A 16,582-nucleotide genomic window follows, 5' to 3' on the forward strand; every position below is an offset into this window, starting at 1 on the left:
AGGATGGAGGGGAAAGGGGAACTTCACACTTTGCTACCTGCTCCTCCTTTAATGTTTGAAACTTTTTCTTGCCTCAGTTCACATTTGCAAACCCCCAGAGTGAAATGTGACTTTTGGAGGGGCAATTTACAGTAGAGACTCCATGTGTGGAAAATGGGTTAAGCTCATTCTGCCTACTAAAGATGGGCACGAACCAAAATACGAACCAAAATTAACCAGCGGTTCATCAGATCCCATTGCTGATGAACCGCCATGAACTTTAGGCTGGTTTGTTTGGTTTGTTTTTTGGTTCATCACTGCAGACAGCCTGGTGCCAATCAATCAGTTTCCTAGGCAACAGGAGATGGACTTCCTGCATACCTTCTGCTGACCCAGAAGGGAACTTCTGCTGACTGGAAGTGATTATTTTCTGACCTGGATGTGACATTTTCACAAACCAAATGAACCGGTTCGCGAACCAGGGGCGGGTTTATGAAAGTTTGTGGTTCGTGAAATTTGACAAACCACGAACCACATGGTTTGGTTTTTTTCTGGTTCTGGTTTGTGCCCATCTCTATTCCCTACTGCTGCATCTCTGTTCAAAATATCCTCCTAGAACTGCTTTTCCCGGGGGGGGGGGATGAAAGCTGGGAATTCAGAGATCCTGCTGCACTTTTTATTACGTTAAGTTGATCTATAGATATGAAATTGCCAATTTTACAAAGAAAATTTGCAAAAGCCCTGATGGCCCAGTGCAGGTTGTGGTGGCCACTTCCAGCACCAGGAAAAGAAATAGTAAGATGTGGTGGTAAGGACCTAAGGAACACCTCAGTAGCATAGCTGGATCTGAACTTCCTCTCTTCTGAAGACATTCAAATGTCTTAAATATATTATTTAAATGTATACCATCCAAGCTAGAGCAACCTTTAAAAGCAGGGTTCAGAGGAAATGAATGGCAGATGACCTGAAAGGGACAGGTCAGTGAATCAGAAGCCGTGGTTCCAAAACTGTGATGTGAGGGCTGCTGCTGGTTGGCAGGGACCATGAATGTTGGGGGAAACTGCACAGGCTCAAGAAGCAGGGAGAAAGCACAAGAAAGGCAGGGTCAGGCGAGTGAGGAAGGGCATCAGAGTAAGCAGGGCTTTTTTCTGGGAAAAGAGGTGGTGGAACTCAGTGGTGGAACTCAGGACCGCACAATGACATCACTTTGGGTCAGCTGGAACAAGGGGGGAGTTTTTTAAAGTTTAAATTGCCCTGGGTGAAAATGATCACATGGCCGGTGGCCCCGCCCCCTGATCTCCAGACTGAGGGGAGTTTAGATTGCCCTCCGCACCAGTGGGTGGGGAGGGCAATCTAAACTCCCCTCTGTCTGGAGATCAGGGGGCGGGGCCACCAGCCATGTGACCATTTTCAGGACGTGCCAGAACTCCGTTCCATCGCGTTCCAGCTGAAAAAAAAGCCTTGAGAGCAAGTGATCCTCATGGGAGACAGTTCTACTTATTTCTGGAAGCATCGAGGATCCAGGGAGTCAGACCATTCATTCATTCATTCATTCATTCATTCATTCATTCATTCATTCATTCATTCATTCATGTCATTTATAGTCCGCCTTTCTCACTGAGACTCAAGGTGGATTACACAGTATGAGATTAGTACAAACATTAACAAGTATATTTCAATACAGGATCAAGGACATTTCCACAAACAGTGCCACAGGGTAAACAGACACAAGTTTAAAAGACACAACATTAGCAAAAATAGAGTAGAAAAAATACTGAAACAGAACATAATCAATTCTAGGATTGACATTAGACAACATGGAGCACAGGTGGTACATAGGAGAACATATTTAAAGCAACAGATAATATGTAAGGCAATATAATGATGAAGTCTACAGTCCCTAAATCATTAGCGAAGCATCTGAGACCCCATCCCTACAATACAGCCCTCCCATTTCAGTAAAAAGCCTTTATGAATAGTTCGAGTTTGCATCGTTTGCGGAAAGCCAGGAGAGTGGAGGCTCTCCTGACCTCCTCAGGCAGGTCATTCCACAGGGTAGGGGCCACCAGAGAGAAAGCCTGTGTACGGGCTGCTGTTGATTTCACGCATGTGCAGCCTGGCACTGGCAGGAGACCCTGTTCAGATGAGTGAAGCTGCTGTGGAGGGACATAGGGAAGGAGGCGGTCCCGTAGGTATGCCGGACCAAAGCCGAGAACTTTGTATATAATAACCAATACCTTGAACTGAGCACGGTAACTGATGGGTAGCCAATGGAGTGACTGTAGGATGGGAGTGATGTTCACGCTCCTGCTTGCTCCTGATAACAGTCGAGCTGCAGCATTTTGCACTAATTGGAGCCTCTTAGTTAACTTAGATAGGAGGCCTATGTATAGAGCATTACAATAGTCAAGCCTTGATGTTACCATAGCATGGATGCAAGTGGCCAGGTTGACTGTGTCGCGATAAGAGGCCATCTTCCAGGCTAGAGTGAGGTTGTAGAAAGCATTTTTTTCTGCTGCCTTGTTTTTCTAGTAACAACTAGATCCAGGCCCTTGGGTCCAAAAATGGTTTGCAGGAAGAGCTTTTTAGATCGTGGGCAACAGGCACTTGCTGGTTACCATCTGAAATGTGTTGAATCCCTTGACTGCAAATTTTGTGCACATGTAGCCCAGCCAAGGGACTCTCAGATTACAAGTGGAAAGACTGGGGGGCTTGGTTTGGTTAGGGGTTTTTTTGCGTCCCCCCATTGCTTTTTATGTTGTGACTGTGTATACTTATATACTTTTGGGTTTTATATAGAAATGCCACCAACTGTACCTCTTGTCTTTCATGGTCTTTACAAACGTACTGTTCAAAAATGTCCCCCTTCTGTGTATATATCTGCTGACTGAGAATTCACTTTGACATGGAGCTGTAGTACCCCAAACTTTAACAACAACAACAACATTAAATTTATATACTACCAGGGCTTTTTTCTGGGAAAAGAGGTGGTAGAACTCAGTGGGTTACCCTCAGAGAAAATGGTCTCATGGTTGGTGGCCCCGCCCCCTGATCTCCAGACAGAGGGGAGTTTAGATTGCCCTCTGGGCTGCTCTGTCTGGAGATCAGGGGGCGGGGCCACCAGCCATGTGACCATTTTCAAGAGGTTCCGGAACTCCGTTCCGCCGTGTTCCAGCTGAAAAAAAGCCGTGTATACTACCCTTCAGGACAACTTAACGCCCACCCAGAGCAGTTTAAAAAGTATGTTATTATTATTTACCTTGTGCTCCAGAAAACTGTTAGTCTTTTAATGGACCCTCAGATTCCTTTTTTTTTTTTTTTTGGTGATAACAGGAGATTTTCCTTCCATGCCCAAGAATATTTCTCCAACTTTACTCAGTCTTGTCAGAATGCTTAGAATTAAAAATGTGAGATCAGAAAGCTCAATTTAAAGCAGTTTCCTGGATTTCTTGGGTATAACCATTCATTTTAAAATAACATTTACGCCTTTCTTGTTTGTTTTGAAAGCTTGCACGTCTCCAAAACTTGACATCGGCCCTCTGTGACTCTGAGCAGTTCAGAGCATCACTGCAAGCCTGCCAACTCCCTGATGCCAGTTTTGTGAACTTGTGCAAAGAAAGTGAGTTTCACAAGAAGATTCTTCATAGTGTTGCAAGAAGTGAGCACGTTGTGGCCAGCCTAATTAATCACAGAAGTGTGCCTGGAGAACTTCGACAAATGCTTGTTGGAGACCCCAGAAGACTCCAGCAGGAAATTAACTGGTAAGGCCTCCTTAAATGTCCCCAGTAGAACAGTATTGTTGTTATATGAAAAACACAGACATTTATTCATGTATTTATTTTGCAAGGTTTCGAGAAAATGTGCCGCAGTTTAATTATATCCGAGACATCCCTCAATATGTGGCTTCTGTGAATTCTATAGTGAATCACACAAAGAATGCGGCATATCCTAAGGGGCAAGGTAATTTTTTCATGTACTTCCTCCTTTAGAATGGTTAATTTGCATTAAATTTGGTTGGAAAAGTGTATCAAACTATATCCATAATCATAGATCCAGAGGAGTTAGCTGTGTTAGTCTGTAGTCGCAAAATAGTTCCCATCTGACGAGGAGAACTGTGGTTCTCGAAAGCTTATGCTGCAATAAAGTTGGTTAGTCTTAAAGGTGCTATGAAACTATATCCAGTATTTCAGAAACTGTATGTATGAGTGAATTCTGGAAAAGGAATTTTGTACCTTCATCTCCAGTGTACAAACACTACACTGAGACATTTAGGACAGTGTTTTAGCCCCCCACCCCCACCCCCCACACCTCTCACAACCAATACATTTATTCTTCTTCCACCCCCCTCAACGCAGCAACAACTTCCAGAGATGGCAGTTGGGTGAATGCAGACGGCTGTTATGTGCAAAGATCTGTGAACTGTGTGGACCCAAATCTATTCCTGTAGAAAAGGAGTCCGGTTCTCATATCATAATGGCTATCTTGCAGCATATATTTACTCTAGAGTCTAGAAAATACATATTCTGTTGGAACTAGTAAACTGAAAGAACTCACACAGTAAGAGAAAAAAAATAATGGGCAGATTGTTGAAGAAACTACTTCCACTGAAAAAGAGTTACTTTCTATGATATCAAAACAGTTTTGATCAGGCATCTGATGAAGAGAACTTGATTCTCGAAAGCTTATGCTATAATAAAATTGGTTAGTCTTAAAGGTGCTACTGGACTCTTTTTGATTTTGCTACTACAGACTAACACGGCTAACTCCTCTGTTTCTATGATATGAGAATAGTTCAGTTGCTGCCTGATAATTGTATTTGATGGGCCTGGCTTAGAAGTGTTACAGCTAGGAAGACTAAAAAAGTAAGAGGGCAAGAACTCATGTGTGGTCTTCTTTGGTATTTAATCAAGGATCTTATAAAACAGAAAAATAAAGAATTTGTGATTAATTTGTCACTAATAGCCCGATTTGAAACAGATAGAAAATTGATGATTAGCAAAAATTGGCTGAGAAGTAGATGGCATTCATTCAGGCGCCAAAATACAGGAGAATACAAAATGAGAACAATGCCTCTGAATTTTCATGTCTCTAAATGTACCACATGGTGATGCTCTTGAGACATTGTTTTCATTTTTGCCTGGCCTGCTGTAAATATTCTGTGCGAGCAGTGTCTCTAGAAGACGGGATAAAAATATAATATCTAATTTTTGTTTTGTGATGTTTTCAAGACATGGTAATAGATCTGTTCAGAAATGTTGACCGCCTCAGGGAGGATCTCAGGAATATGGTGAGAATGTCAACGGAAAGTATAGATGCTCTACTGGAAATGCCTCTTCCGGAAAACAGAACAGAGGTAAATGTATTATGATGTAATACCCTTAGTTTACCTTTCACACTCAGGGCTTAGAGACTAATTGTGTGTGTGTACACCTAAGCATGTACATGTACAAACATGAATTCCAGTCATTTGGCTGAGATGAGTCAGTGAGGTATTTCTGACTGAAATGCCCACCTGAAATGTGTGCCTCATTTCCTGACTGGTGGTTGCTCCTGTGGAGGGAGGAGGGCTACCATGAGGGAGGCAGCGTTCAGCATGAGGTGGTATAGTGAGAGCAGCAGCACCCACCCAACCTCTTGAGCTCATGAGATGCTGAGAGTCCTGATAGGTCCATGTGTGGCTTGTTGACCTTTTCCCCTCAGGGTCTGAGAAGCAACTGAGGACACTCTGGGTCTCACCACATAGTGACGCCTGGCACGTGCTCTTTAAGTGTTGGGTTTTGCAATTTTACCTGGGAGCTGTGGGTTTTAAAAGAGCTGGTGGATAGAGAACGATTCACTCTTTTTGCAAAACAAAGAGTTGGGGTGTGTGTGAAAGAAAAATAAGCTTTTGGCTAATACCCCTAACTCCTTTGTTGTTGAACTACAGAGTCTCTCCCGCCCCCACTCTGGCAGATTCCATCCAAAGGGCTTGTTGAACTACACTGTCTCTCCCTCCCCGTCCGCTCTGGGGCCTGCCACTGTGTCCTCAGCTCTGTTAGATGGCTTTTGCCCACCATCGTTACTTTCTAACTTGCTTTTCTTCTTGGCCAATACAGCTGATCTTTCAGATGTTCCAGCTGGAATCTTGTAAACATGTGGATGCTGACTCTAAGATGGAAATCATAGCAAAGGACTTCTGCAGCCTGTCTCTCACAGAAAGGGCCCACAAATCTTATGTTTTGGGGGTCACGCTTCTGCATTACGTGGATATATACAACTTCATGTACAAGGTTTGTCTTGAACTTTATGCCATTTTTATATCTTTCTCTGTTTTCTAAGCTACTTTGCATACACGAAGAAGTTCTCTGTCAGTGCTGCCCCACCTACATTTGCAGAAAATTAATAGAGGGTTGGAATGACACCCCCCCCACACACACACAAAGCCTTCAAACAAAACATAATAGACCAGAGTTTCAAGGGGGTATTTCCCTCAAGACACTCTGAGTCCCAGAGAGTATCGCTTTAATAAAACATCTGGAGTCACTGCGTGGTGGAGTATTTTTATTATTCCAGAAAGTCTTTCCAGAAAAATCAGAACAATACTCTCGATATTTTATTAAAATGAATCATGACCTTCTTGACTCTCTCGTGCAGAACTGACATGATTGGGGGAAGGACAAATCTACCATTTTTATTTTCTGTGGGCCGGAGACCTGACCTTCAGAGTCTGGAGGACAGTTCTACCACCCACTGGAAAATGCCCGGAACTGGCCCCGGACTTACCTGTTGGGTGGGAACCCATGCCACATCCAGGTTTGCAGCTGTTTACAACTCTGCTGGTGGCCTGGGGTTGCATTCCAACCTGCCAGGTGCAACTTTGGCCCACCCTCCACCCTCTGGCTGTTCTGCAGGATTGGCTGAGCTGCCTCCGATGCCAGGGGCTCCTTAGAAGGCTGGAACAAACAGCCCGAAGATTGGATGTGGCGCAGTCTCTTGCCCAATAGGCAAGTCTGAGCATTATTCAGGACATTTTTCGATGAGCACTAGACTCTATAATCTCTATAATCTGGAGGCCAGGTCTATCCCCCATTGTTTAGAACCCCCCACCCCCAAACTTGTCAGCTTCACATCTCTTAACTGCAAAGCTCCATTATTTTCAATGGGGTCAGACTCGGCCTTCCCACTGAAAAAGATAGCCATTTAACGTTTAAAGGTCTGGTGCTCTGCCAACTGATCGGGGAGCTCTCCCTCTTCCATAGCCTCTCCCGCCTCCCTGACAGGATTCCTAATTATGATATTATCCACAGTAGGAAAATTGACATCATATTAGGGAGGCAGGAACAATACTGAGTATTGCTGATCCGATCCTCAAAATATCTGGCATCTTGTTGGGTCAGCCGTATCCAACTGCATACCCCTAGCTTCCTCTGAGCTGGTCCAAGGGGGAAAGAATAAAAAATTTCTTTTGCATCCCTTTTCCCTCTTACGCAATTCCTTATAAACAATTCTACTATAAACTCACACTTTAAAAAAAAAATCAACAAATTGTAACATATGGAAATCTATTTTAAAACTATACATTGCTTAAAGCCAACACACTTCTTTGTTTCCAACAAATCTGCTGTTGTGCTCCCATGGAGTATGCATTTTTAAGACATCGCTGTTTGAAAATTTTTAAACAGATGCTTTTATGAAATCAGACCTGCCAAATCAATAAGTATTGAAGCACACAGTTATAACTTAAATACTTAAAGTTACAACCGTCTTGTTTCATCTATGCTGGCTCCCAATTTGCTTCCAGCCCAATTCAAGGTGCTGGTATTGACCTTTAAAGCCCTATATAGCTTGAGACCAGCATACCTTAAGGACCAGCTTCTCCATATGAACCTAGCTGGTCATTCCAGGCAGGTGGCTGGCAACTTAAGAAAGGGGCTTCTCAGTCGTGGCACCAAAACTTTGGAACTGTCTCCCCAGGGAGATTTGTCCATCCCCCCTCTTTTGCTGTCTTCCACCAGCAGGCAAATACTTCTTTGTTTTGTCTGGCATATCCCCAATAAATAACTGGTATTGGCCCTCCTCCCCCTTTTTTGTGTTCTGCGTTGTATGTTCAGGGAATTTTTTAATACTATTTTAAATATTTTAAAACTTAAATTGTTTTAAAGTGTTGTTTTAAATTGTTTTTTAGTGTTTTAATGTTCGATGTACAAATGTCTTAAATAAATAAATAAAAGGAAATAAATAAATAATTGCTAGATAACTTAGATATGTAATGTTTTATCTCCCTCCCATACCCCAGTAATGAATTATTTCCTTCACCATCTGACCCAGCAAGATTACAAAAGCACAACCCTTTCAAAATCCCATATTAATCATGGTCCACGCATCAAAGGGTTTATTGTAGGAGGTCATATTCCACATGTAAAATGAAGGTACAGGGCTACTGTTCCAGCTACAGCTTTGAAGAGTTCCAGCCGTGGCAGATATCCTCCAGAGGGAATTAGAGTTGCCAGGTTTTCTGGGGCTAAGAACCTGAAAGAGGGGGCAGGGACTTGTATCTTAAGGATGTTGCTGCTGGCAGATGATGAGGTGGGGTGGAGCTTACTGGAGGCAGGTGATGGTGCCAGGTAGGTAAGGGAAAGAAGTTGCCTGGGCACGGTACTTCAGGTGGACCTTGTGTAAGATGAAGTGCTTAACAGATGCTCTCAAGCCGTGCAGGAAGTTGCTTGTGCCCTTGCCTGGTCCCTGAGACCTGGCTTCCTAGCAGCATTGCTCTGTGGAACTTCCTCAGAGCTATGAAGTTGCTTGGTGACCTGACCACAGGCTTTTATGCATTGCTTTAAGTGTCCTTTGGTGGATGGTGAAAAAGGCAGAATTTGAGCTGCTGTTGCCCAAAGGAGGAGGCTAGTTTTAACCTCTCGACTCTCCTGCCTGTCTTGCACAATGTGTCTTTATTTTATTGCTCTGCAAAAGGAAGTGGTCACCCAGAAGCTTTAAATACCTTTGAAATGGTTAATAATGACCACAGGCCAGTCCTGACAAAGTGAAAGCAAATGCTTCTAGGGGTGTGTGCTTCGGGTTCCCGGTTTGGAAAAAAAACCCAAACCAGGCCCAATTTGTAAAGATTCAGTACTTCCGAATCAGGGCCAGTATGATGGCCTTGATTTGGAAATACTGAATCAAAGCTTCCCGAAGTGATTCGGGTTGCTTCAGGAAGCTTTGGAGCCTTTTTAAAGGGCTCCCTCCCACCAACATCCCACTTACCTGGGACATCCTGGCGCTGGCGGAAGTGGCGGTGCAGGCAGCAGTGGTGCTGGCTGTGGCCTTCTCCACCGCCCTGCCAGCCGCCATGCCGGCCGAAGCAGCGGTGCATGTGGCAGAGGTGCTGGCTGTGGGCTTCCCCACTGCCCTGCCAGCCGCAGCCTTCCCCACTGCCCTGCCGACTGCTGTGGCAGCTGAAACAGCGGCACGGGTGGTGGAGGTGCCAGCTGCAGCCTTCCCCACTGCCCTGCTGACCACTGCGGCAGCAGAGGCACCTGCTCCAACCTTCGGGAAAGGTAAGTGGGTAGGGGTTGGGGGAAGGGGGGCTTCGGGGGGGACGTGGGGGTCTCACTTCGGTATGCTCCAAACCATTACAAAGCATACTGAAGCAATTCTGATAAGCTGAACCTGAAGCGGCTTGCCGCTTCAGGGGTTATTCCGAATCGTTTTCCCACTTTGGGTTTAAAACCAAATATTTCCCCTGTGCACATCCCTAAATGCTTCTATGGAAACATTGCTTGTTTTCTGATCCCAGTAAATGGGGTTGGCCATGGCCCAGGACAAAGGAACAGCTGCAGAGGTTACCTGAAGGGAGGGATAATGGTTAGAAAATGGCTCCACAATGGCTCTGTCCAAGTACCCATCAGTACTTGAGGAAGATGATCCCGCAGTTCAGCCCAGAATGGACATGTGTGTGCAAAGAATCTCTTTCCCTCTCCCTCTCTCCCCCCCCCCCTCTGTGGATATGATACGGGCTTGTGGTTCTGCTGCCCTGCAGGAAGTCCTAGAATCCTCTGAAATCTCCAAAAAGCTTGGAATCGCCAAAGACCCTGAAGCCAAACTGTGATTTTGCTTCTTCTGATCTGTTCTAGATGTTTTTCCCTAAGAAACTACAGTCTTCTCTGGATAAGGTATTTGGGCTCCTCGAAGATTTGGATCACTTCAAGAACCAGGTTGAATCTGATGTACGCCCGCTCCTGGATGCAATTCATTCCCTTAAAAAGCTACGTCAGTCAAGAAATGCACCACTTTCCAAGGTTTGTTTTCTCTGCCAACAAGTGATAGGCAGGATTTTTTCCCCTAGTAGTTAAGTTTCCCCCCCTAGTAGTTAAATAGTTATCACTGAGCTTCCAATTAAAATAGCAAAAATATTCAAAGATTAACATAGCTTGTAGCATTCATAAGGAGCAGATAGACAGTTACAGCATATAGTAGGAACAGTTCCCATACAGAATAACAAAAGGCATGGAATTCCAAGAAAGATGAGCAGGAATAGCTAGTGTTATTCCCTGTATTTAGGACAGCAAGGCCCTTCATCGACTAAAACCTTGCACTCATGGAAGTCTGCCTGCAGAGGAATAAAAGTGTAGGTGTTAGATAGACAAAGGAGTGGGTAGGAAGGGGCTTGGTGGACATCGAAACGGTTATGTGGATCATGTAGAGGACTTGGGAAGGTGTCAGAGGACAGGGCAAGGGAGAGAGGAAGGCCAGTTGGGGTATTTTGTCAATCCAAGCAAAGTACAATATTGCTGCCTCTCCCTCCATATTCTGTATTCATTTCTAAACGGAGGGGGCTTGATTTTCACTGATTCCCCCCTTTCTACTGCAAACCACTGACTCCCCCTTAATAGTCTTTCTGGGGTTCCCCCATTCCCAGGCCTTTTTTTCTGGGGAAGGAGGTGATGGAACTCAGTGGGTTGCCAGCAAAGGGGGCAACTTTTGGCAGGAGGCGGTGCCCCTGGTACCACATGTGTGTGTGCAAAGTGCGTGCATGCTCCCAGGACCAATGATGTCACTTTGGGTCAGCTGGAACAAAGGGGCAGTTTTTAAAAGTTTAAATCACCCTCGGCGAAAATGGTCACATGGCTGGTGGCTCCTTGTCTTCCATGCTCCAGCGGCAATCTAAACTCCCCTCTGTCTGGAAATCAGGGGGCGGGGCCACCAGCCATGTGACCATTTTCAAGAGGTTCCGGAACTCCATTCCACCACGTTCCAGCTGAAAAAAAGCCCTGCCCATTCCCCAGGAACAGCACTTCAGGGGGCATTTTAGATTGCAGTAGGAGAGAGAAATGAGGAAATCACACACTGGGTGTTACAATTGCTCTCCTTCTTTATAAACAGAAACAAGTTTTATGGCACCTCAAAGACTAATGTATTACTGTAGCATGTGTTTGTGTGTGTGTGTATGTGTGTGTGTGTGTACAATTTGGGACAGAGAGCATTCAGAAGGTCTTCTTCAACTAGTATAACCTGATTTTCTCCAGCCATTCAAGCACCATACTGGCTTTCAAAGTTATACAGCCCCATAAAAATGTTATGCCATATATAAGCTGGAATGCTGCCATTACCTTACGTGCCAAAGTGTCTCCTTAATATGTTCTTTATTTTGTCACTGTGCCTTTGGTTTGCTTCTACAGGCACTGTCCAAGGCCAGCAATCTAACAGTAAATAACAAGACATTTAAAACCATTTCGAAAACTCTCTGCAACCAGGAAATCACCCCTCTGTTTTTCGAATCCCTGCTTCCTGATTTTGAAGAGCAGAACATTCACCATTCTTCTATACATGATGAGGGTGTGAAACACATTATGAAGAAATATGGCATTCCACAGGATTCCAGTGAGTGAATAAGACTGTAGCTTGTTGCAGAATATGGCTATAGTCCGGTGAAACCATGCAACAACCATGAGCCATGACAAGCCCCTTATGAAATCTGTGTATTTAAAATTAGCTGCAACTAAGTCCCATTTTTTAGTTCCAGTAGAACTTAGCCTTGCTACAAGTGACATTTTACACGTGAAGGATAAAGGATCATTTTCGCAAGTCTTTGTGGGAACTGAAGTTCCTCTCCCCAACCCCTTTTCCTTCTGTTCCTTCCCCTCGCTGCCTGAAGAGACAAAGAGAGCCTACGGCAACAGCAACTTTTGCAAATCGTTCCTCCAGTCACAAGCCTGCTCTCAATGATCTTTGGGGGCAGGCAGCTGCAACTTTCTCAGCTTTCTCCAGAGCATTCCCCTCCCCCCCCCCCAGCAAGACGATTTGCAAAAGCTGATGTTGCCGTAGGCTCTCTCTGTCTCTTCAGGCAGCAAGGGGAAGGAACAGAAGGAAAAGGGGTGGGGGAGAGGAACTTCAGTTCCCAGAAAGACTTGTGAAAATGATCCTTTATCCTTCACGTGTAAAATGTCACTTGTAGCAAGGCTCTTAGAGATATACAAAACCTGTCCCTTTACTTCTTAACCTTTCCACTGTGCCTCTCCAATTCTCTCAGATGTCCCTACATTGTTGATATGCCTCCGGACTCAGGAATTCCAGTATACATTTATCCTCTCTTCACATTTCTTTCACAAGAATATGTGCAGACAATCATCAACAGAAAGTAAATAGATAGACTCAGACGTATACTGCCTTGGCCAGGTCGCACCTGGAGTACTGTGTGCAGTTCTGGAGGCCTCACTTCAAAAAGGATGTGGGCAAAATCGAGAGGGTGCAAAGGAGAGCAACGAGGATGATCAGGGGTCTGGAGACTGAGCCCTATGAGGAAAGGCTGAGGGCCCTGGAAATGTTTAGTTTGGAGAAGAGGAGATTGAGGGGGGGACATGATTGCTCTCTTTAAGTATTTGAAAGGCTGTCATTTGGAGGAGGGCAGGGAGCTGTTCCAGTTGGCAGCAGAGGGTAGGACCCGAAACAATGGGCTTAAATTACATGCACAAAGGTACCGGCTGGATATTAGGAAGAACTTTTTCACGGTCAGAGTAGTTCAAAAGTGGAATCAGCTGCCTAGGGAGGTGGTGAGCTCCCTTTCACTGGCAGTTTTCAAGAAGAGGCTGGATGAATATTTGTCAGAGATGCTTTAGGCTGATCCTGCACTGGGCAGGGGGTTGGGCTAGATGGTCTGTATGGCCCCTTCCAACTCTATGATTCTTTGATAAGAACAGTTCAGGAATTGCCTGTATCAGGGAAACAAAGATATCTGCATCCATCACACCTGGTGGATACCTCTGGCATCCCTAGTCAATGCTCACTTTTCCTGGATTATACCTAGTTTGTCACCATAGGAACTAGTTACTGATTAAATATGTCAGTAGGAAATGATTTTGAGGAAATCATTGGCACATGATACACCTGTGAAAGCAGTGTTGCCAGCCTTGGCCACTTTTTTGGAAGGAATTCTGGTTCAGAAATAACTCCAGTTCTGTACATGACCCAGTGAGGTTGTTGAGGAGCATATTCCCTTCTGCAAGACAGCAGTACTTTTAAAATAGACATGTTGAAGCAAAAGAGTATCTTTGTTTATTTTAAAGTGATTGTTCAACCAATATCTGTTTCAGACGAGTCGGCGACAAGGTCTCAGGTATTCCACTGGCCCCAAACAATCCAACATCCCCCAAAGCAGTTGAGTGGCCCACTTACATCTCTTCCGTCTTGGCTACATTCAACTTCATGAAGTTAACCTTCTGTGTTCCTAGCCCTGAGATTCTGATGTAGGATAAAGAGAATGTTGGCACTCCTTTCTCTTACAGGGAAAAACCGTTACTAGTACTAAATCATTGCTGCATTTATACAAAAAGTAACTGAGACACATACAAGAGAGCCATTGAGATTGTCAGTGATATCAAGTTAACTGAGCATGGTAGTCCTGAACCAACAACTCTTGTTCACAATTGAGTTTCAGAGTCTCTGTACACAAGATATCTTACGTGGGGACACTCTAGTGAAGGGAGATGTAATGTTAGCTGGGTAGTGTAGTTTAAAAAGACAGAGCCAAAGGCTCTGTCAATTTCACCTCTTTACACCAGGGTAGTTTAAAAAGACAGAGCTGGCCAAGATCTCAGAGGGTTGTTAATTTCATCTTTGCCTCCCCAAAGGCTCTGTCAATTTCACCTCTTTACATGAGGGTCATTTAAAAAGACAGAGCTGGCCAAAGATCTCAGAGGGTTGTTAATTTCATCTTTGCCTCCCCAAAGGCTCTGTCAATTTCACCTTCCCTTTGAGAGGGGGAGATGAAATTAATAAACCTGAAGGCTCTGTTTTTTTTTAAACTACCCTTCCCGGCTAACATTGTGTTGCCTATACTTGAGCGTCCCCATGTAAGATGTCTTGTGCAGAGATTCTGTGTTACAGGAGATCTTTGGGGACTATTAGCTTTGTCAAAAGGTATCCCATCAATGTGTGGAGGGAGGGTTTCCAAAGGATTCTGCAACAGGTTATGACAGCATTTGTTTCCTTCTTCATGCATCTGTTTTATGTGTGTTAATCCCCCCCATCCCAATCTCTTTGCAGCTCCTTTCTGCTTATCATTCTATTTGGACCTGGTTAGGACACCTACTGGGGCGTTAATTTGGTCTTTCCTCAAGCCCATGCTGCTTGGGAAGATTTTGTATACACCAGACACCCCTGAAACAAGAGCCATCATGGGAAAGGTAAGGCCACACTCCTTAAAAGCAATATTCTCAATGATTAGGAGATGCTAACTACTGGCAGCAAACACCAGTTAGAAGGTTTCCCCCACTCTGCTTTGTTGTGGAAGCAGCAGAATCCACAGTGTTAATCTGCCCTCAGACTATGTGGTATGTCTGGGGAAGAGTGTTACAGAGACCGCAGCTCATGCTCATAATTATTAACCACTGAAAGGTCCTTGCAAATTCAAAGATTTAAAAAGTTTGAAAAATAATTTACTCCACTATATTCGTACTGATATTGTAATGGCAACATTAGCTTGTTTTTATAACTTCACTACTGTTGAATAGCATTGATATGTTTGTGCAGAAGTCATCAATGCATGCAATCTTGATACTAAGAATGGAACTTCGTATTAAACATTTCCCCTCTTTAATTCTTTTAATTGACAAGACATGAATTTCTCACTATTAAATTTATGCTGTGTGTGTGTGTTTTTTTTTTTTAATCCTTTAAGTCTAATTCAACTTTGAAGCTGCTGGCTGACCTAGCACATAAATCCCAGGAGTGGCTAGACAATTCACCATTGATCATGAATTCGCTGACCGCATTAAATCAGACCATTCCCATACTGAAGGTATGAAAATTTTACTCTCCCTCCTGTTAATGTATTGGGTCTTGAGTGTGTGTTCCAGTTTGCGCTAATTTATTTGCAAGTCTGATGAATCATTATGTTAAATATCCTATAGAGTAAGATTCCAGCTATGCTGAGCTTATCTAGGAACTTACTAGTATAGAGAATAAGCTCCTTGCACTGAATTACCTTAAAATGCATGTGGAAGTGGGGAATAGTTTCCTCTTGACATGGAGAATGGAGTTACAGAATGGATTAAGTTTGCTATTAGCATCTCATTCCACATATGTGGAAGACAGCCTCCAGGCGAATGGCAGCTATAAATAGAAAACTGGTATCAAAATTATTTGGCTGGAGACTTCATGTCCTTTTATCCGGCCTTCCTTATTTGAAAATTGAATTTTGTACCATAGATCTCACAGGAGCAGGATTTGTACGTCAACCCACATTAATTTCTCAATACAGTGTTGGCAAGTGAGACATTCCATCAACATTTTTAGAGTATACTCCTCCCTTGTGTCTCAGGGCTAAGCGGCAAGTTACACCAGACATGTGTCAGGGACGCAATTTTACCTGGGAACTGTAGCTGAAAACAGCGTTATGTCTCTAGTGCAGGAAGACAGAGGAGGTGTAGAGCTTTCCAAAGAGAGTTTTCAAAGACAGACCTGTGCGGGATCGCTGGGGGAGAGGAACTTTAAAATTGTTTTTTTACAATCTCAATGGAGAGACCCTTTCCCTAGCCAGGGGAGGCAGGGGAGGGGAAGGGCGGGTAGTTCATCTCTCCGTTGAGATTGCAAGAAAATGATTGCAAAATTCCTCTCCCCCAGTGATCTCATGCAGCTCTTTCTTTGAAAACTGTCTTGGAAGAGCTCTTCCCCTCCCCTGCTGCCCTGCACTAGGGATATAACTCTATTTTGAGCTACAGTTCCCAGGTAAAATTGCATCCCTGACATGTTAAAAAAAGTGTCTGGCGTCACTTGTAGCTTGAGAAAGGTGGGCTATAAACAAAGTAAATAAAAAAAAGTCCCCACTCGCTGTTCTAGATGGTAAAGCCTCCAAGGTTATCCTGGCCCTCTAAAGTTATATTTCTTTATCGATTAGTTTACTTTTTTTTTTTAATAAAATTTTTATTGGATTAGATATCATTTGATTATACATTACAATCAATTCCCTTTTTCCCAATTCTAACCCCCTCCCTTCCCCCCCTTTTGTTGACTTCCAACAGTTTTCCAACCCCTTGTCCCTTTTCCCTTAATCATTTTAAATTTATTCTATCTATCAGACATAAACTTTCACTTTCTTCTAAGCTTATCTATATAGCACAGTGTTCCTTCT

At 43.9% G+C, this 16,582-nt stretch overlaps 1 protein-coding gene across 1 annotated transcript in view; it reads left to right on the plus strand.

Moving 5' to 3' along the window:
* Positions 1–16,582, plus strand: part of ABCA12 (ATP binding cassette subfamily A member 12) — a 165,105-nt gene that overhangs the window by 67,167 nt on the left and 81,356 nt on the right. The window contains exons 13-20 of the mRNA XM_054971557.1: positions 3,487–3,740; positions 3,827–3,939; positions 5,208–5,332; positions 6,075–6,248; positions 10,089–10,253; positions 11,634–11,835; positions 14,497–14,636; positions 15,131–15,250. Coding sequence (XP_054827532.1) covers positions 3,487–3,740; positions 3,827–3,939; positions 5,208–5,332; positions 6,075–6,248; positions 10,089–10,253; positions 11,634–11,835; positions 14,497–14,636; positions 15,131–15,250 — 1,293 coding nt within the window. The remainder of the gene's footprint in view (positions 1–3,486; positions 3,741–3,826; positions 3,940–5,207; positions 5,333–6,074; positions 6,249–10,088; positions 10,254–11,633; positions 11,836–14,496; positions 14,637–15,130; positions 15,251–16,582) is intronic.

Source organism: Eublepharis macularius, chromosome 2 (genome assembly GCF_028583425.1).
Source record: "Eublepharis macularius isolate TG4126 chromosome 2, MPM_Emac_v1.0, whole genome shotgun sequence".
In the NCBI taxonomy this organism is placed as follows: Eukaryota; Metazoa; Chordata; class Lepidosauria; order Squamata; family Eublepharidae; genus Eublepharis; species Eublepharis macularius.